Source organism: Falco naumanni, chromosome 1 (assembly GCF_017639655.2).
Source record: "Falco naumanni isolate bFalNau1 chromosome 1, bFalNau1.pat, whole genome shotgun sequence".
Taxonomy (NCBI): Eukaryota; Metazoa; Chordata; class Aves; order Falconiformes; family Falconidae; genus Falco; species Falco naumanni.
Genome location: NC_054054.1, coordinates 119061412 through 119081482, shown reverse-complemented (window position 1 = coordinate 119081482; position 20071 = coordinate 119061412). Strand labels below are relative to the sequence as shown.

The window sequence follows — 20071 nt, the reverse complement described above, 5'->3', positions numbered from 1 at the left end:
CTGAGCCCTGCCTCCAGCACCGCTGGGCAGCGGCAGCTTCAGTTGGTACCTGCGGGCAGGTGATGCCTCGCACTGCCCATAACTCCAACCAGCGCATCCCGATTCCCTGCAGAGGGAAACAGCCCGGCCGATTCCGCACGGCCAAGCCCTCGCCAAAACCTGGGCTCCTGCAGGGACCAGCCAAGGCTGGGAGGGGAGGGACAAACCAGTGCCGGTGCCAGTGACACCCAGTGCTGGTGGTCCCTGAGCAAGGCACCTGGCTGCCTCCCAGTGCCAGCACAGCTCCTTGCCAGCAGTGCAGGGCTCAGCACCATCGCACTGCTCTATCCTGTTTCCAAAGGGAAACTTGGACCGAATCGCTCATTTGCCATCTCATCCCGCTGACCCTTCCCGGCTGCCCCCCTGTACCCCGAACGCCTTGTCCCACCCTGCCACGCTGCTGCTGCGGCTGCTCCCGGCGCAGGGCCATCGGCCCCCGAGCGCTCCCTGCGCAGACTCAGCCCACGCATCAGCTTTGTTCCTTTTAATTTAAAATAAGAGGTTTATCCACGAGAGAAAGAGGAAAAAAAAGGAGGGGGGTGGGGGGGGTGGAAGGCAGGTTTGGCCACGGGCTGTGCCCACCCCAACTGAATGCCGACGTGTTTGCATCGCCCTGACGCAGTGTTGCGGACAGGAGGCTTGGGGACATGGCCAGGAGACGCAGCACCGGCAGTGACAAGCTAATGGGGGACAGGCAGGGACAGCCACACACTTTCACATCCCCATGTAGTGTTGCTAGTCCAGACATGCAAAGAAAACCCTGAAACACAGTGTGCCCACCCTCCACATCATCACGGGGACGTTGCTACCTGAAGGTGGGGGTGAGATGGGCGCTGGGAGGTGGTGGGGGACACAGGGACCACCTCTGTCCCCCCATCTCCTGTGGATGGCTCCATCTCCAGCACTGGCAAAACTCCTGGGGTCCCACTGGCCGGATCCCCTCGTTTCAGGACCCCCTTCCTCCGCCTCCCTCACTCCATCTCCTTGGACTGCTTTGCTCGTTGCTTGCGGAGCTTAACGAAGGCTTGAGCCTCTTTGTCCCCCTTCCTGGACTCCAGCAGCTGGAGGATCTCATCTCCTGCCAGAGAGGAGGGGAGAGGTGGTGGGAGAATGCTCACCGCAGCCCCCTCCCCACACCGCAGGGCCGGCGGGGGCTCTGCAGGGCTCAGCCTGGCCGCGGCACCACGTACCGGTGGGTTTGGGGTGGGTCAGGGGGAGGCGGGTCTGGGGCACCCGTCCCGCATCAGCCTGGTCCTCATCGGTGTCGAGACCGGGCAGGTGGCACAGGGGGAAGAAGGCTTCGCCCTCCAGGTCATTGGTCCCCAGCGTGTCATAGTCGAAGACGGTCAGCAGCAGGCAGGCCCCCTCCTGCCGGCACTTCTCAGGGGGGATCAAGCTGCAGGGGGAGGGGTGCAGGGGCCCATCACATCCCACTCCCTCGGTCCCAACATTCAACCTTGCCTCCAGGGACCAAACAGGCTTCCCTGGGGTGATGCTCTGTGCAATGACCCCAACCCCATCAAAGCACAAGGCCCTGGGCACAGCCCCACACCAGCCTGCAGGACCCAGTTTGGGGTGCCCCCACCCCAGCCCCTGCCCCCAGTGGGGTCCAGGGGGTGAAATCTCAGGGCAGGACCCAGTTCCTGGAGCAGCAGACCCCCAGCAGGGTTTGAAGTGTGGGGTGCTGCAGGAATTTGGGGGGTGGAGGGGGGTGTCAGCCCTTACGTACAAGTCAAAGGCTTCATCGAAGAGGGGGTGCAGCTCGTTCCTCTTGCACTGGGTGGTCCGGGCCACCACCTCAGGGAACTCGTGACGGGGCTCCAGGGTGAGCTGGACGAAGGGGTCACTCGAGCCTGGTGGGGTGCAGACATCAGCACATTTAAAATTAAAAGTTGGCACGGCCAGCTGAGCCCAGCCAGGGCAGCTGGGGAGGTCAGGGCACCCCCACGCCACCCCCAGCCCAGCCCACGCTCCCACGAGGGTTCGGGAATGACCCCAACCCCACCAACAGTCCCTCGGCCACGGGTGGCTGCAGGAGGAGTGACCTCTCCTGGAGACCTCCCCAAACAACAGCCCACCCCCGAGGCTGTCCCTTCCCATTCCGCTGTATTTTTTTTGTCCCAGAGATGGTTTGTAAGATGGAAAAAAACCCGCCTGCCCTGGCTGCTGGCTTGTGCCGCCCAGGGAAGGCAGTGGGATGCGGGCACAGCGTCCCACCTGCCACATCCCATTGGACCACCCCAGACCAGTGCAACAACCCCCCTTCTCCCCCAGATCGACCTCCTTGTGTTCAAAAGCAAATCAAGACAAAGTCCCGTTACCCCAAGCACTGCCAGCATCTCTCCTACCCAGGGGCATATCAGGGGCTGAGGACAGGGGGTCCTGGGGCGCTGGGGGTCCCCAGCCCACCCACACCCACCGTTGGAGTCCAGTGGGATGAGGTTGACAGCGTTGAGCACTTCCACGCGGAGTTTCTGCTCTGAAGGCCGGTACAGCGCTTTGATCGTCACGGCCCCGTACTTCTCCGAGCTGGTGTCCAGCTGAGCAGTGTGGCACAGGAATGAGGGTGCTGCCGTTCAGCACGCTCATGGAGGGGATGCCCACGTCCCATTGCTGAGTGGGCATTTTGGGGTACAGGGCAGGGGGTGATGGGCATCCTCTGGGATGTAATTGAACCCCCTCCTGCCCACCGCTGGGGCAAAATCAACCCCAAAACCCCCAGGACTGGGAGGGTGGTGGGGAAATCCTACGTTTCCACAGGCAGGCTGTGCTGGGCAGCCTCATGTGTGCAAGGGTGGGACGTGGGAAGGGGCTGGGGGCACCACCCTGATTTCTACCTGCTGCTGGATCCTGTTGCTGAAGTATTTCTGGATGAGTTTGCGGCTGGTGGAGGAGCAGAGGGCCAGGCGGGTCTCCAGTGACTGCGGGGGGGATGAGAGGTGACGGTCAAGCGCGCGGACAGGAGCTGCAGCCAGGGGATGCCCTCCCTGGGGAGCACCCAAAGGAAACCCTTGGGGACCCCCCTGTCCCCAGCACCCCATACCAGGAAGGCTGGAGTGTGGAGGGTCTCCAGCGGCAGCCCGCAGCCCTCGGCGTGGAAGCACAGCTCCAGGCTCTGGGGAGAAGGATGCTGTCAGCTGGCAACCAGACACCCACCCTGCCGGGACCCCCGTGCCCCCGCCCCGTACCTTCAGGGCACAGTGCAGCTTCTTGTAGCGCTGGGCCGAGGGGACTGGCTGCCCCGCGGCTGCCGAGAGCACGGCCAAGGTGTGATGCCAGAGGAGGGTGAGGAGGCTGCAGGGGTGAGGGAGGAAGGCTGTGAGTGAGGGTCTGTGCGGGGGGTTGGTCCCCAGCTGAGGGGCTTTGCTGAGCAGCCAGCCCCGAGGTGGGATGTCCCCCTGGGGCTGGGGGAACACTCCCGCCAAGGGGTGCGAACGCTGCCGGCCTCTGCCGTGGTGCATCCCCAGTGCCCTGGTCACCTTTTGAAGTTCTCCTGGACCAGATGCTCGTTGAGATACTGCAGCTCCGACTCCAGGAACTTCATGAGCGGGATGATGGACTGCAGCGAGAGGAGAGGGGCGTTGGGGAGGGCATGGGGGGCCGTATCCAGCAGGGTAAGGCAGGGAGAGGGGCAGAGCACGGCAGGCTGGAGCCAGCAGAGCAGGGGGGAGCCCAGGGGTCTCCCTCCCACAGTGAGTAGGTGGGCAGGCGGTGCCCGGTCTGGTCCTGCTGCCAACACAGGCGTCAGACAGAGCACACGGAGGTCTGGGCCCCAGCCATGAGGCAGGGAAAGGTGGGGAAGGGTGGTGGGGGCTCCCAAGTAGGCAAGGGTTGTTCACAGCCGCCCAAAAAGATGACCCAGGAGAGGCAGGGCCAGGTACTTACGTCCTCGGGTACCCGGGTGTCACTGGAAGACGAGAGCTCCTGGATGTGTCTGGCGATGCCCTTTTCCAGCTGCCGGGGGGAAATGCACGGAGGTGCTGGGGGTTTGCCCTCTGCAGCAGCCTCCCCATGCCCAGGTCCACCTCGTCTCCATCCCAGGAGCACTATGGGCTCCAGGACCCCTGGGGCGAACCCCCCCCACACTTTGGGCCAGGTGAGGGCTAAGGGAGGTCAGTGGCAGGTGGTCACCTTGGTGGCCAGGGCTTGCACCACGTCGCGGACCTCATGGTCCAGGCAGGAGACCGTGCTGTCGAGCTGGTTGTGCAACGTGTGCTGGATCTGCTGCTGGTCGATGACGGCCCCCGTGCGCTGCTCCAGCTGGGCCCAGTCCAGCTGCAACGGCAGCTTCAGGATCAGCAGTCGCAGCTGCTTGATGTTGTTCACCACGATGCAGAGCTGGAGGAGGTGGGTCTCCTTCAGGGTGTCCCACACCCCGTGGTGCATCCCCCGCCAGCTCCATCTACAGTCCCATCTCCATCCCCGTCCCCATGCCCATCCTCATTCCTACCCTTATCCTCATCCCAGTCCCCAACCCCATCCCACTCCCCCTGCTCACACCATTTCCCTCCTGACTTCCCAGCATTATGGTTACTGGGGGCCAAGTGGTGCCCGTGAAACCCAGCAGAGCAGCTCACAGCTCGTCTCCCTCTCTGCCCAGAAACCACGGCCAAATCCTGCCCCTCCCTGAGCAGCAGACGCTGCCCCAACACCAACCCTGTTGGCTGCTTCACCCTCGTTCTGCTCGCTCAGCGACAGAGCCCGCTCCTTGACGAGCCGGCAGTACATCAGGGCGATTTTGCACATGTCCTGCAGGACAGAGAAGGTGGCAACGGGACTGAGCTGGGCAGCACATGGACCACCACGGGGCCAGGAGACCCCGCCGCATCACCGTGGGACACCAGCCCCATTCATGGAGGCACAGCTCCAAGAAGAGAGAAAATTCCAGCTGCTGCTGAGCGTGGCATCTGCCGGCGGGGCCCGGTGTACAAACCTCCACGAGCTTCACCATGATCATGAAGGCTTCCTCGGGGTCTGGCCAGCTGAGCTGCTGCCAGGTCTTCACGATCTGGGCGTAGCAGGTGGACAGGTCAACGGTGGAGGTGCTGTGCTTGTTGTGCTCCCCAAAGGGCGTCAGCTGAGAGGGCAGGGAAAGTAAACGCAACTTAGCTTGTCTGGGACTCTCTGGCCCACCGTCAGTCCCAATAGCGTGTCCCAGTATCACGTCCCAGTGTCACCACCCAGTCACTTTGGAGAATGGAGATGAGGATGGATGGAGCAGCTTGAGCATGCTGCCTTGGGCTGTCCTCCACCACACCCAACCCAGCGCTATCGGACCACGCTGAGGAGCGGGGCGAGGAGCCCGTGGCCCCGTGGCTGCCTTCCCTCCCCTCTTCCTGAAGGCCAGAAGCCGAAGGGACGCTCACAGCGTGGCCCAGGTGCTCGTCAGCTCGCTCGGGCTGCCAGAGGGCAGCAAGGGAAAGGGGAACAGGGGCCTGGGGTGGGGCTGGTTCAGGAGATCGTGTCCTTTGTCATGCGTTTGGGAGAGGAACCAGCTGCTCCTGGGCTGCAAGAGGCATCTGCATGGTGGTCTCTGTGCTCTGAGCCGGACACAGCAGCAAGGTGTGGAGGGAGCTGGAGCGTCCCCAAAGGACGGAGGGAGATGTTCCCCTGCCCCGGTTACCTGGTCCATCTGGACGGCTCTCTGTGCCCTCTCCAGCGCGATGGTGTAGGCCTTCTGCAGCCACTGGGGCACAGCTTCCTTGAACCACTGGTGGAAGTTGCTCAGAGCCAGAGGTCCATCCCTGTGGACGGAGGCACCAGCTTCTCCAACCGCACAGCAACAGCAGGGGCCATCACCCCTCACTCTTATGTAAAAGAAACTGTCCCAAGGTGGAGGCACGACACAGCAACGTGCTAAGGAGAAGCCTCCTCTTGTCTCGAAGTTGAGGTTTCCATCAACCTCACTCAGAGACAAGCCTGACACCCTTCTGGTGGTGCTTACATGGACCCCAGACACCAACAGCCTGGTCTGCCTTGTGTGTAATTAGTGATGTAAGTGAATTGGAGGGACTTGGAGTGCGTCTCAACTAACTACTGGTTCCCTCGCTTCGGCATCTCCCCTCTGTCTGGGCTGGATACCTCTTTGGGAGGAAGTCCTTCATCCGATAGAGCTCCTGCAGGTTCATGTAGAGCTGGAAAAGGCTCTCAGCCGTGGGCTTGGACATGCTGCTGTCGACCTCGTGCAGCTGCTCCTGGACATGCTCTGCGACCTGGCAGTGAGGAAGGGAAGGGGGGAGAGCTGTTAGCGAGGGTCCGGCCAGGAGGGCTTGCTCTGCTAAGGGCTCTGTGGGGCCACAGTGTGCGGGTCAGCTCGAGAGACTCTTCCTTTTGGGTGGTATTTCAGGAGATTCACTGGGTCAAGCAAGCAGATGATGGGCACGCAAAGAAAGATGGAGAGTTTCCCTGGCTTGTGCTCTTTCCGAGCTTGCGACAACCAGTTGTCACCTGAAGGGTGGACAAAAGCCTCAGCCTGGCTTTAGATCTTAGTCCCACAAGTGCAGAGTAGCCCAGGTTGCTCACCAGGTTCTCCAGCTCTAGGTAGGCGATGGAGAAGAGATTCAACTTCAAGGTGCTGCAAGAGAGAAACAGAGTCAGGAACGTGCCAGCCCCAGTCCAGCAAACCCAGCCCAGCCAACGCTCCCAGGCCATGCCCTTGCCATGGGGGCAAGGACAGTGCAGCTCTAAGGGGCAGAGACGGGACCACAGACGCTGTCCGTGGAGCCCAAGAGCCAAGGAATGAGGCGTCAAAGTGCCCCATTGCTCTTGACCCCAGGGAAGGTGGATGAGGGGGATGAAGCTCCAAAACCTACTTGATGAAGAATTTATTCCAGATTTTCTGGCACTGCTGGAGATCTGCTATCACCTCCACGAGGAGTCTGGACAAAGCTTTGCCGTTCTCCTCCATGCTCTGCAAAGGGAGGAACAGCTTGTTTTGCATGCTCGGTGACTTTGAGATGACCTGGGCTCCATTCTGATTGGATTCATTTCTATGATTTATTCTCGTGGGGTAGCAATCTATCATCAGATCCACATGAGGAGCACCAAGAAGTCGTCAGTAATGTCTGCTGTCACCCTGTGTTTGCGTGGCTGGGCTGGAAACCACCACCTGCTCTCCTGAGCATCGCACCAAGGCCTTAAGCTTCCATGCACCTCGGCGTTGCCGGTAACGTGGCTCATGGTATTTTTAAGCTGGAAGCCCAAATGCTTTGGCTGTATCAGAAAACTGGAGAAGCCCCATCTCAGTCTTGTCTTCCCACTGCCTCAGGCCTCCCACCCCACGTCCAGCAAATTGCTTCTTATAATGTCAGAGAGACAGAGATGGGACCTGACCTTCACCATGGGCTTGAGGTGCTGCTTCTTCATGTGAAACCACTCCGTCGTGCCCGACTGCAAGAGAAGGGTCCTGGTGGGACGGCAGGGAAGCAGGAGGAGCAAAGCCACCTCTGTCACCCGCTTCGCTCTCCCTGTGGCCAGGACCCAGCTCCATGTGGTGGGAACCACAGGCTGGGACCACCAAGTTGAAGAGGGGCAGGTATTTCCCCTGCCATGGTGGTCTTTGCTGAGGGGTGGGCATTGGGCAGGGGATGGATGGGACCCGCAGGGTCCCACCTGCCAAGGGCTGGGGAGGGTGAGACCCCTGGTCCCGCTACCTTCAGTGCCACGGAAACCATCTGAGGGAGGTCAGGGCTGAGCGTGCACAGCTCGTGGAAAGCTTTCATTTTGCACATCTGGACCAGGACCCTGCAAAGCGAGAACCTCAAGTGACACCCAGCACCAGCCCATCAGAATCAACTGCCTCTCCCCACAGAGACCCTGCCCAAACAGACCTTCCCCTCCCAACGGCATCCCCCGTGGGGAGCCCAGGATGAGGGACAGGGCAGGACAAGTGTCACAGCGGCCGAGAAAGGGGAAGAAAGGGCTCCCGTGGGTTTTTGCTCAAGCTTACAGGCTTGTCCATCGTGGTGACCAAGCCATATGACCCCATGCACAGCTGGCACAGGTGCTCGACTCACCGAAGCAGGGACTGGAGCCTCTCGGTGGACCTTGGGACAGAGAGGGGGAAAATGATGCGGTACCTCCGGACGAGGGAGACCCCATAAGTCAGCAAGGAGTGGAAGGACTCGGCCAGCTCTGCTTTCTGGAGAGAAGGTAGAAAACACATGCTGTCCTCCTCAGTGGCAAACAGAGATGCTGGCAGGGCCACAGCATTGCAGCGGAGGGAGCTGGTGGCTCCCATTCCTTTCCAGCCTGCTCCAGGGACGGGAAACCCCCCTGACGCCTTGGGTAACTTCTCCCTGGAGGGGCTGAACTGAGCTTTCTGCTTAAACCTCACAGATAGGCATGAAAAATTCAGTCTCAGCAGGCTGCTGGGATGCTCTGGGAAAACAGGCAGGGAAAAGTAGGAATTGGGTCATATTCAGGCTTTGCAGGGGGTTGTGGTTGACTTGATGGCAGCAATGGAGCAGGGGGATGTTAGTGCAAAGGGCAAGGGCTTCTCTGTGGAGAAGGGGAACGAGCCACCAGGGCAAAGTGTCCCCCTGACCCAGGGTTGCCCTGGTCCCTGTGGCTGGTTCTCCCCAGAGATGCCCTCCAGCTGCCCCGGCACCCCTGTACCCCACAAATTCCTGCCTTTGCTGGAACACAGGGAGGGAAATGGCCCCAGGATCTGGGAGGAGAAGCTCGGGGTTGGGTGCACAGGACATGTTTCCCTGATCCCTGATGCCCCCCGTGTGGTGCCCGAACCCCCACCTGCTCTGGCCTCAGGCGCTCCTGCGCCCACTGGTACTCGATGCTGGTGATCTGGTGGAGCAGGCAGTTGCTGTTGAACTCCAGGCTCTGGTAGAGCTTGCTGTACGCCAGCCACTGCCTGGGGGGGGGGGAGGGAGAGGCTGGGCTGAGCCCCCAGGGGCTGGGGGGCACCCAGGGGCCAGCATGGGGCTCCCTCACCCACGGCTGCTGCTGGGCTTGCAGAGGCAGGACCCAGGTCTCTGCAGGGAGCACCAGCCACGCTGAGCTCCTGGGGGAGACCAGCTTGTCAGGGCCCTTGACCCCCCCGGTGCTGCATCACGGCTCCCTGGGTGGGGGGTACTCACGCCATGACCTGGTGGAAGTCGGAGAGATCCTTCTGCGTGGCGTGCAGGTACAGCACGGTGCTGGCGTGCCTGCTCAGCTCCCCGTCCCAGGCAATGCTGCCGGCCTGCCAGGATGCAAAAGGAGGGTGAGGTGTCCTGGAGCAAGCTGGGCTGGGCAAGGAGGGGAATGGGCACCGGGATGGGGTGTGTTTGCAGGACCACGGGAGGAACGGGCATCCCATAAGGATGCCAGGCACCATCATGACCCTCCTCCCCATCACGCTGCAGCAGCGTGTCAGGCGGGATGGGCTCCGAGGGAAGCCCTCACCCCAGCCCAGCTGCCAGAGGGGTACCTGGTGCTGAAGGATCTCATAGGACACCAGCTGCTGCAGGAGGTGGCGATGGACAGTGTAGCTCGGCTGTGTCCGGCTGCTTGTGGTGGCCCTCTGAAAAGAGACAGGGCATAGGAGCAACAACCGTAACCTGCCTGGCCATGCAGGGACAGTCAGAGAGTGGGGACACGGGAACCCAAAGAGCATGGGGCCAGAGAGCCCCGTCTGAAGCCGAGCCAAGGGACGCAGATGCACCAGGAGCAAGGTCCCCATGCTGTCACGGAGCTGGGGGGGGTCAAGCTGTTTTCCAGCACGTGCAAACCCTGGTGCTGGCACCTCCGGTCCTAGGGCAGGGATCTGTGACCCATCCTGCCAAGGCAATGGAAAGGGCTCCCCTTCCCCATCCCCTCCTACCTTCTTGTGAGTCAGCAGGAACTGCAGGTGACACTGTCCCCGGTTGGGGTACGTCTCCGTCCGTGGTTCCAGCTGGTACCACTGGTCGTCCCAGCAGTGCAGGTCCTGCATGCACAGAGATGAGGGTGAAGCCCCAGGCAGCCTTCCTGGGGGAAGGATCCTGCGCAGGGACCAGGTCCTACTGCGTTAATGGGGCAGGAAGATGCTGGCTACTCTAGTACCGGATTAAAAATAAGAGTTGTATAATCACTGATCAAGTGTGCTGGAGTGGCTGGGGCACCTGACACCGAACTGAGGGAGCTGACAGCAGCTTGGAGCTCTGAGCCAGGATCCTGGGTGTTCAGGGCTGGCATGGGGCTGGGATCCTGCCCTGATCCCGTGGGGTTTCACTGGTGCCTGGGGAGCCACTTGGAGGAGAGGATGCACCGTGGTGCTCACCTTCAGGCGAAGGACCACGTTCCCCAGGAAATCATCCTGCCCTTTGTCTTTGCGAGCATCTTTAAAGATCCTGAAAGGCACGGGTAGAAGGAGAGGGTGAAAAGTTTTCTGCAGCCATGACCCAGCCGTGGACAGGGTGAAAGGTGATGCAGACCTGCCACCCTTCCTCCCTCCTTCCAAAGGCAATTTTTAAAATCCAGCAGGCAAATAAGGAAGACATCAGGGCCACGCCAGCACCAACCTTTTGAGCCCGTGGAGGTCCGTCAGCTCTCCCAGCTTGTGCCGCACCGACTCCACCGTGTCCGAGTCCCTGCGAGCGTGGGCAGCAAAACCCACCAGGGCAGAGGAGGAAATTCAGGTGATTGCAAAATAGTTCAGGGAATTGCAATGATGGTGGAGAAGGGAAGTTGCTGGAGATGGGGGAAATGTGTTGGGATGAGACCACCCCCAAAACCAGCTGACTAGACAAAATCTGCAAGCATGTGGGTTCTTTCCATAAATAAAATCAGGGCTCAGGATCAGCCCTGCCTGGGCAAAGGCAGCCTGGGCGCTCTTTGCGTATGCTGGTCACATCCTGCACTGTGCACTGCTCCGGCAGAAAGTAACGGGGAAAGGGGTCCCCCGCATGGTTTCTGGGGTTTTTTAAAGGGTGCAGGTTGAAGGACCACCCCAGGGAGGCAGGACCCCACTCAGGGTGGGGGTTGGGGTTGCTGGCCATGGGGTGCTGCCACTCACCACATGTCCAGGTGGAAGCTGGCTGTCTCTATGTCTTCAAACTCCCTGCAAGACACCAGCAGGATGCCATTACTCGAGTAGCATCCGAGGGACCGGCAGCATGCAGGCGGAACAGCTGGGGATTACAGGCAGGCAGCTCCTCCCTGGGGGAGACCCCAAACCACCCTGCACAGCCTGCAGAAGCGGTGGGAGAGCCCCAAGGGTTTTGTTTTTCCCCTCCCTGGACCTGCTGCATGAGTCAGACCAGAAGCCTGGCAAACCCCAGTGGGCACCGACCCAGCAGAGCCCCAGCTCCCGGTTGGGACAAGTGGTCAACTCCCCCATCCACCCCCAAGAGCCCTGGGCACCCCCTCCAGCCCGCCGGTGAGCAAAGGCAAGGGGCAGCAATTACAGGATAAACGTCTCATCCCACACTGGGCTGAGGGTCTGGCTTATGACTTGGGTGCGATGGATCTGGTCTTCGGGGATGAGGTCTTTGACCACAGCCTTCATCCGCCTCTTGTGCTCGGGGTGGGCCGGCTCCTGGCTCTTGGTGTCGATGCCCAGCAGGCAGTACGGGTCGCTGAACCCTGCGAGGGGGGAGGCGTGCAAGTCCCCGTGGGGGGCAGCAGCTGTCCCTCTTCTGACGGAACACCCACCCGCCTCCACTTACCGCTGACGTCTTTGCCCAAAATCCCCTTGGCTTCCTTCACAGTCGCTTTCAGGCAGAAAATCGGGCTCTAGAAGAAGGAAAATAATAGTGATTAATGTAGGGGGTCACCAACCCTGCAAGGGAAGATGGGGCTCGAGCAGGGTCACATCAGCTGCCGCTCAGGCCAGCAAATAGCTCCTGGGCAACTCCCCCCACACACAGCCCAGGGCACCCCATACCCCCCAGCCCAAACACGGGGCCAGGGGACATGCAGCCCCCCCAGCACCACCCCGATATGGAAGCTTCCCCTAAGCCTCAGCATAGCGGGGGGACACCGTCTGGCTGCGCACCTCCAGCTCCTTGACCTGCTGCATGATGACGCTGTGCTCCTCGGTGTCCATGCCGAAAGCCTGCGTAGATACCGGGGTCGGTAACGGATGCTGCCCTGTTAACGTGGCTGGAGAGCATCCAGGGGCTTCCCTCCATTCCCTGGGAGCCAGCTGCAGCTCGAGGGGAGGGGAGCAGAACAAAGAGCCCAGCAGAAAAGGCTGAGGACCAGCTGAAAGCTCTCGGGGGAGAGCCTTCTTCCCACCATCCCGAGCCCAAATGAAGTATTTCTCCCTAAAGCTACTATTTCCCATCCTCACGCTGTCCCAGCCCTCCAGCTGGATGCTGCTGCTGCTGCATCTTTTGAAGGTGCTTGTTAAAAACTCCCTCCAAGTGCCCCCCACCATACTCTTCAGCTGGGGGGATGGACAGGTCAGGGGACAGGTTTGGGGGACCTCACCAGGGAAGTGGGGACCCACCTTTTGCACGTAGGCGTAGAGCTCCTGGGAATCTGCAACGTGGTGGTGCTCAGGCTTGCCCAGGCGGTGCAGGATGGTGTAGAGGACCTCCTCGTAGAGCAGGGCCAGCTGCAGGGGGGAGCACCGACACCTTGCACGGGGCCAGGCCAGCGGGGACTTGCTCCACGCATCCCCCAGAATGAGAGGGGTGTCCCCCCCTGCCTCCAGCTCCTGGGGCTCCCAGCCGGTCCCTGCCGCCCCCCTCTCAGCATCCACCCCTGCCCGGCCACACCGGGTGTCCCTGGGGAGCATCTTCAGGAGATGAGCCATGTCCCCAAAGCCCAGCAGTGCTGCCACCCCCACCAGTGCCACCAAGTGACACCGTGGCAGGGCCATGCTCCTACCTCTCTCTTGGAGAACCGGTGGGACAGATCCATCTAGAGAAAGAAGGAGAGAGGTTTCCCGTCAGGTCTCTTGGCAGAGGAGGTTTTTAAGATGAAAACACGGCCAGGCAGGGCAAGGCAGCTGGGACGTGCGTTGGGGTGCAATATCCCAAAGGATGCTGTGGCACCCCGCAGATGCCCTGAGGTCAAGGGACCGCTTCCTCCATCACCCATCGGTGGGGCAGCATGGGGTGCTTCACCCCCAAGCCCCATTAACTGAGGAGGGGACAGCGAGGATGGCAACAGCAATTTGGCGTGACCCATAGGAGGCTTTAAAAGCCACCCACCTGTCTCTTGCCCCACAGAGCTGCTCGCTGACCTGGCCAGGCCCAGCAGGACTAGGCTGGAGGGCAAACCAGCACAGGGAGAGGGCAGATGGCCAAAGCACAGCGAGGAGCTGCAGGCTGGGCAAGGCAGCGATGGGTAAGAAGGTGCCAAAAAGCCACTGGGATTTGTGACATGAGTCCTCTTGACAGAAAGAAAAACGAGCACTGTTGCAATGGTGCATTGCTTGTTGAGCTGAATGTCCATTTCCCACTTGAAGGGTGACCAGCAATAGCATTTACTTTCCAAAAGGCAATCAAATTAAAACAGTGCCACACGATGAGGTGCAGCTGGGCTCCAGTTGCGCTCAGCCCCGGGGCTGGCTGGGGGTCCTGCTGCCCACACAGCCCCCGTCATCCCCCGCCTCAAATGCCACCTCCCACACACGGGTCTGGCCAGGAGATCAAACCACCTCTGCCAAAAATACCCTTTTCCCTGGCAAACCCCTGCTCCCAGCCCGTCCTCACCCTGACGCCGAGGCTGAGCCCCTCATGCCTCCGCTTCTCTAACCGTGGGCTGGATTCAGCCACCGCCACGCTGAGCGACTCACTCCTGTCACAGCGCCTGGCCAGGTGACAGTGACTTTGCCACCACCATGAGCTGTGATGCAGCCAGAGGAGAGGGGGACCAGTGCCCCTGTGCCATCCGTTACGGCTCCCGGTGCTGGTGCCTCTGGGAGTACAAAGGGGCGACGCCAAAAAATATAATGGAAATTTTTTGAAATGAGTTTGACCCTTCATGGCCCCAGCACCCTACTCAGCCAGGGCTGGCGGGGATGGCTGGATGGATAAATCCTACCTGTGGGTCAGCCCAGGCCCCAAAATGACCTTAGGATCCCCCTTATAATAACAATAATAATAATAAAAAAACACCAACCTGAAGCTGGAACATTAACATTTGCTTATGGCAAATCTAGGGCTGGCATAATCCCCCGGCCATCTGGACTACATTCAACTCTTCCACCCGTGGTGAGTTTAACCCTCGAGCTGCTTCTCCCCCACCTGCCTCCACATCCCTCCTTTTAACCGCTGGCTGGTGCTGGGGGCTGCAGTGGGTCAGCAAATCCCCGTGAAAGGGCGACCTGTTGTAGCCAGATGGGCCACTGCCTGCCCCTGCGCAGGAGCCATCCACCCTCCGCTGCTCCCAGCACCATCCTGCCTGCGTCAGCGCACAGCGGGCACGGCACGGCCCAAACCCGGCAGCATCCCTCTGGGCAGTGCTGCCCCGTAGCAGGGTTGCAAGCGTGGAGGGGAGAGAAAAAGGACTTTGCTTCCCTGCTGCCGTTACTTATCAGCAAGGCGCAAACATCTGCTCCTCGGCCAGCAGTGGAGTAGCATGGGGGGGCAGCAGGAGGGATGGCTGTTGATCTGGGCAGCGCCCTGTTGCTCCCTTCTGCCATCGAGGGCGGCTGCTGAGGGATCTGCTTTATGCTCGCCCATATGTGCACGGGACTGGTTAAGCCAAAGCCGAGCTGAGCCACCAGGGTGTGTTTACTGCTGTTAATCCCCACGCCAAGAGCCCAGCTCAAATCCAGGGGCGCTGCTTGAATCCAGGTCTGGACAGAGCCACCAGCATCCCCCCCACCCCATTAGCAGGGGCAGCGTCACTGGTGCGGGGTGCCAGCTTGGCTGCGGAGACAGCGGCATTTAGGAAGGAGGTCAAGACCTTCTCGGGGGGGACACCACCAAGACAGACCATCCCGGGAGTCCAGCATAGGGGATCGTGCCCGCCTGCTCCCAGCAGCACTGGGCAGAGCTGCAGGTCCCATCTCCACGGGGACAGACAAAGGGACACCCACAGGGACACTGTCTGTCCAGCCACCGCAGAGGAAGTCGGTTGGGTTAGGCTGGCCGAGAACAGGGCTTTGGCAGATCTGATGGCAGCAGGTAGCTCGGAGGGGCTGGGAGGCACTGGGAAGCTGTGGGCGAGCCAAGAGGGGGACCCTGGGAGCCAGCCCAGAGCTGCAGCCAACGCTGGGTGCACGTTTGCACGGGTACGGTACCCCCGTATCCCCACTCCTTGCTCACCCTTGCCAAGCATCCCAGCCAGCACATGGACTCGTTCCCTTTTCTCAGTCCCCTTCCTCAGCCTCAGCACCCGGCTCTGCACCCTGGGGTCCCCCAGGCACGGCCACCCCAACTTCCTTCCAGGGGCCATCACACCCCAAACACGCTCCCCAGCCCCAAACATCGCCCCCAGCCCCAAACATCCGAGGCCACCTACCTTGGGGCTCTCCTCCCCGGGGAGGGTCCCCACGGGGGTCTCGCCAGCAGCATCCATCTCAGGGGGAGGCTCAGCACAGGGCAGGGGAGCGCCTGCAGCTCTGGCTGCTGCTGCCGCTTCTCCCCCTCACTCGCATGCTCGAAGGAAACCACAGACCTTATCTCACCGTGGCCATTTTAAGAAGCGGAAACACGCACAGGCCTCCTTCCCGAGCAGCACGGGGATGCCCGCACCCCAGCCCTGCTTCCCAGCACCCGGTCCCACGCGGGCAGTCCCTCAGCAACGGGGACTTGGTGGTATAGAAGGGATGGGGGCAAAAGAAAGGTGTCCCACCCAGTCCCTGCTATTATTTATGAGCAAGGAATTGGGAGCAGGTGGACAGAAGGTCGTTCCGAGAAGGGAAAGCCCAGCAGGGAAAGGGGATGGTGGGGAGGACGGGTGGGGGCAACATGGAGGATCTGGGCTGCAGCGCGTATTTGGGATCTGCCACGCACTGTGAGCACAGACGGGGACCCTGCAGAAAGCAGAGTCACCCTCAGCCTCAGGGGATGGAGGGGATTTGAAACCCAGTGCAAAAGCTGCAGGATGGGAAATCCCTGTGGCACCTGGGCGTGTTGGACAAAGCTGAGCTGAGAACCGACGCGGTCAGTGCACATGGCACTGGGAAGGGGCGCGGGGCCCCCTTCCCGGAACGGGCTATCCAGGCAGGAATGGTTACTGGGGAAAAAAGCATCAGGAAATGGAGCTGAAAACTTGTGATTTACTGTCAGCTTTCATTCTTGTAAACACTTTATCTGATTGCAACTCGCAAGGCAGTTGCCTATCACAGGCTGGCAGCAGCACCCACCCCTCGAAGATCCCTATCGAAACGCCTGCGCTGGTGGCAAGCGGTGTGGGGGGGGCGGGGGGAGGCGTGGGTGGGCATCAGGAAGAGCTGCAGGAGACGGCCAAGGGAAGAGCCGGTTTGCTCCTGGACGTCGAACGTACGTGGGTGCACAGCTCAGACCAGCCTCGGGCTCCGGGGGCCGTTGGGCTGCACAAGCCTTGGCTGCTCAGCGGGCAGAGCCACAGCCCGGGGAAGGAGCCCAGCCTGGGTCCAGGACCTTGCGTGTCACTGCTGGGGGTGCTGAGCAGCCACAGGCTCTGCGAAACAGGGCTGTGACCACGGCTGACCCTGCACTCTCCCTCGAGGGGAGTTTTTTTTCTTTCCAGCCTTCCTGTTTCTGGCCCCCAGACACCCCTGGAAGCCATAAACAAGATGCTTCAGATGCAGTGCAGGGGCCAGAGGCTCCACGCCGCGTGCAGCGGTGCTGTGCAGCCTGTCAGGGATTTCCGCTTAGTCCAAACAGAAAACCATGACCACGGAACACGCATGGGAAAGGTTGTCCTCTTACCTACCGTACGAGGCGTTACGAGGAGACAACTCCAATAGCACGGCGGTACCATGCAGCACGCTGGCTGGAACCAGGGCTGCAAATTGCTGCAGGAGGATGCTGGCAGCAGCATCCCTGTGGGAGGACAGGGGGGAGGCAGGCAGCCAGTCCTTTCCATCCTTGCAATCATCTAGTTCCTTAATTAAGGCAAGTTGCACTGTTTTAGCTATTTTAGGAGAGACACAACTTCCCTTTGCCCTGAAACCCTGCGAGAGCAGGTTACGTTGGCAAAAGTGGTTCCCTGAAGTTGGGGGACTCCAAGATGGAAAAAAGGCTGTGGGTGTTGGCAGCAGATCCACATGGGGGTCAGGTTTTCCTTATCCAGGTCTGCCAGCACGGGAGCGGGACCACAAGGCACTGCACAGCAGATGCACAGTGAGTTGCCGGGGGCAGGGGAATGCCAAGCTAATCTATGGAGTAAAAATCCAGAGATACAGTGAGATGCTGAAAAGCTGAAATCCATCCCTGCTCTCACAGGGATCATTCAGCCTCATCCCCTGAGGTCTGAAAAAAGCTGCTGGTTACACTTCTGCTCTCCCCCATGCCAGGAGGCTCTTTTGTAACTGCCCCAGGCACTGGCACAGAAAGCCCAAGGAACTGGGATCTGCATCACTCCCTCAGTGCTCCCCAGTTTGATGCCGGAGCTGCCTCCTCGCCCTGTGCCCGGCGAGGGTGCCCATCCCCTTGGCTGGCAGAGATGCTCAGAGGTGCTCACGCAGCCCTGCCAGCCTCAGCCTTGACTTTAACCAGCTTCACCTTGGGCAAACAGTTTAAAAGCATCTCCTCCCTTGCTGACGGAGGGGCCGTGGCATAGGAGCTGTTTTCTATTCTGCATCCCTCTCCCTTGACACACACAAATGCTGTTTATTGATCTGGGACATCAGCACTATGCTCCACTGCAAAACGTTGTCAGCGGGATGTAGAGATGTAAAGTGCACAATGGCATTTGAAAATTATTGCTGTCATCTTTGCTTTTAGCTTTGATTGCAAAAGCAAAATCTGGCCTAGCAAAGAGCAACCACAGAGATAAAGGCAGGACACAGACGCAGCATCCCCGAGCTGCTCACACCTTCTGCTGCTTCTTGCCACAAAAAATAATAGGGGTCAAAGCAACGTCTCTTACCTCAACCAGCACAGAGAGAACAACTGATAAGAATTTAGTTAATCCTCAGATTCATCTCCCTTCTCCTTGCAATGCTGAAGAAATAAAACCCACTGCAATCATAAATATTGCTAAACATCAGGCAATCATTCTCCAAGCCAAGAGCTGGTGGCTGTGCTGGGGTTTTGCAGGTTTTAGAGAGGAAAAGTTCAGCTTCGGTGAGGAAGGTCTGTTAAAAAGGACCTTCCCCACCAGTTCCCCAACTGGTCACTGCATTGCCGGCTGGAAACGCTCAGGCCCAGCCCGGCGGGGTGGGCAGCACGCGTCTCCCGTCAGAGGCAAGCGCGGTTCTTACAGCAGGTCTCTGTGCAGGGCTCGCGTGGGTCTGAGCCCCTGTGTGTGCCGAGGGAGAGTTTGTTGGTGACCACGTTTCAAAAGCAGCAAATATCCTGTTTTCCCCCCGGGTTTTACCATCAGCCACCTGCCCCACAACATACTGGTGACAGAAATCACTGAGCGCACGTAGCCCATCGTATTTGCACCTCAAATTACTCCTTGTCCAGGAAACAATAAGAAAAGCCCCAGAAGCAGCACAGTTGGCTGCTTAGCAGAGACAATCCAAACAAACTCCACGCCCCAAAGATGCAGATAAGTAGCAAAACATCCCAAACACCCCAAGTCCGGAGCTGTAACAGGATTTTGTTTTCTAAACAGAGCAGGTCAGCGTTCCCCAAAACAGCCCTCCCTCCCCACAACATCAGTCTGCCTCCCCAAACAACTAGCCAGGGCGGGTGTATCACATATACGCACAATATAGAGTGAACCCTTCCACTCCTTTTAAAAACAACTCATCCTGAAGGAAAACCTCTTTTCCTTACAGGCTAGAGAGCTACACTCCCGTGAGGTTACAGTCGGCCCCCAGTCTAAATAAAGTCCACAGTTCACTCCTGCATGGAGCTATAGGTGCTGCTGAGAAAACAGATCTCCAAAGAACAAGCATTGTCGCCCTCTTTAAAGGGTATCATCTTCCCTTTAAAGCAAAACCTGGTACCAAAGGGCCCTCTGCAAGCATTAATAGCAGTTTATTTCCCTACCTCTTGGCTTGATAATCCTGGAGCCGCAGCCTGCCCTCACCCTTAACTCAACCTCTTGGCTGGAAACAGGCAAATATCAAAAAAATTGATTTCATCATGTCCCTCCCTCACTTCTCCTTTTAAACACGGGGTCCAATGACACTGCAAAACCAGGCTGTCCCTGCCAGAGTTTGGCAAGGCGTACAGTAAAAGCACAAGGCAGAGGGGAGGAAGGTGGTTTCAAAATGAGAATAGTGATGTTCCTGCTCCCCCTCCTTGGGGCCACCTGGCTGGGGCATCCCCTTGGGGACCTCCGGGTGCTGTGTGCTCTGGGACCAGCCATTTCATACCCAGGAGGGATGTCAGTCATTTCCCCTCCTTGTCTGCTAGGGCGCCTTCCAGTTATTTCTGCCTTGACCCCACATCTTTTCTCCCACAGGCTCTCCCGAGCACTTGGGGTGCACCTCACAAAAAAAATGATGGTACCTGGGAAGAAGTGGGGGAGCACACAGAACCCCCACCCCATTTGGATCATCTTAGAAGGACATCAAGGCAATCCCCCGTCCTTCTGGGAAGAGCAAAGGGGACCTGAGCCACCCACGCGAGGCAGGGCAGTTGGGAAAGCTGTTCCCCCCCGCAGCCCCGGGCAGGAGCACGGGTTTGGCACGAGACCTGCAGCTCCACGGCTGGGGTGTGCAAGGGTGACTCTGGCCAAGCTGCCCGCGAGGCCATCAGCACCCCAGTCACCCTGGAGGGGCTTCACTGGCCAGCCCCAGCCCCTCTGGAGGAAACGCCGCTGCGATGCCAGGCTTTGCTGGCTGCTGCTTGGAGGTGCTCCAGCTCCCCAGGGGGCTGGCTGCATCCAAGGGGGAAAGCACAGTGTGTCCTGCCCACCCTGATCCCACTTCCCCGAGGTCCCCCAGGGATCCAGAGCACAGGGCTGACCTGCCCAGACACCATCCCAGCTCAAACACTGGGTCTGGCTCCCTGCACCGCAGCACACGGCAGGGGGAGAGCCCAGCCCC

At 59.8% G+C, this 20071-nt stretch overlaps 1 protein-coding gene across 3 annotated transcripts; it reads right to left on the bottom strand.

The window, feature by feature from the left end:
- Nucleotides 1–517: 517 nt before the first annotated feature.
- On the bottom strand, nt 518–19134 carry UNC13D (unc-13 homolog D). Of its 3 annotated transcripts, none has more exons than XM_040581320.1 (32): nt 15439–15613; nt 12853–12885; nt 12470–12577; nt 12014–12073; nt 11685–11751; nt 11424–11601; nt 11033–11077; nt 10539–10607; nt 10298–10367; nt 9860–9964; nt 9467–9559; nt 9135–9238; nt 8791–8908; nt 8055–8179; nt 7692–7782; nt 7372–7428; nt 6852–6949; nt 6562–6613; nt 6121–6251; nt 5663–5783; nt 4973–5116; nt 4696–4788; nt 4171–4377; nt 3925–3993; nt 3519–3598; nt 3228–3333; nt 3083–3154; nt 2877–2960; nt 2459–2579; nt 1769–1892; nt 1230–1435; nt 518–1117 (listed from the first exon to the last, which is right to left on the bottom strand). In XM_040581320.1, the coding sequence occupies exons 1-32, from the start codon at nt 15493–15495 to the stop codon at nt 1011–1013; spliced, it is 3195 nt and encodes a 1064-aa protein (XP_040437254.1). In that variant the 5' UTR covers nt 15496–15613; the 3' UTR covers nt 518–1010. The 3 variants fall into 3 exon arrangements, with proteins under 3 accessions (XP_040437254.1, XP_040437269.1, XP_040437263.1); XM_040581335.1 differs by lacking the exon at nt 15439–15613 and adding an exon at nt 19068–19134 and having other exon boundaries at nt 519–1117; XM_040581329.1 differs by lacking the exon at nt 15439–15613 and adding an exon at nt 14221–14522 and having other exon boundaries at nt 519–1117.
- Nucleotides 19135–20071: the final 937 nt, after the last annotated feature.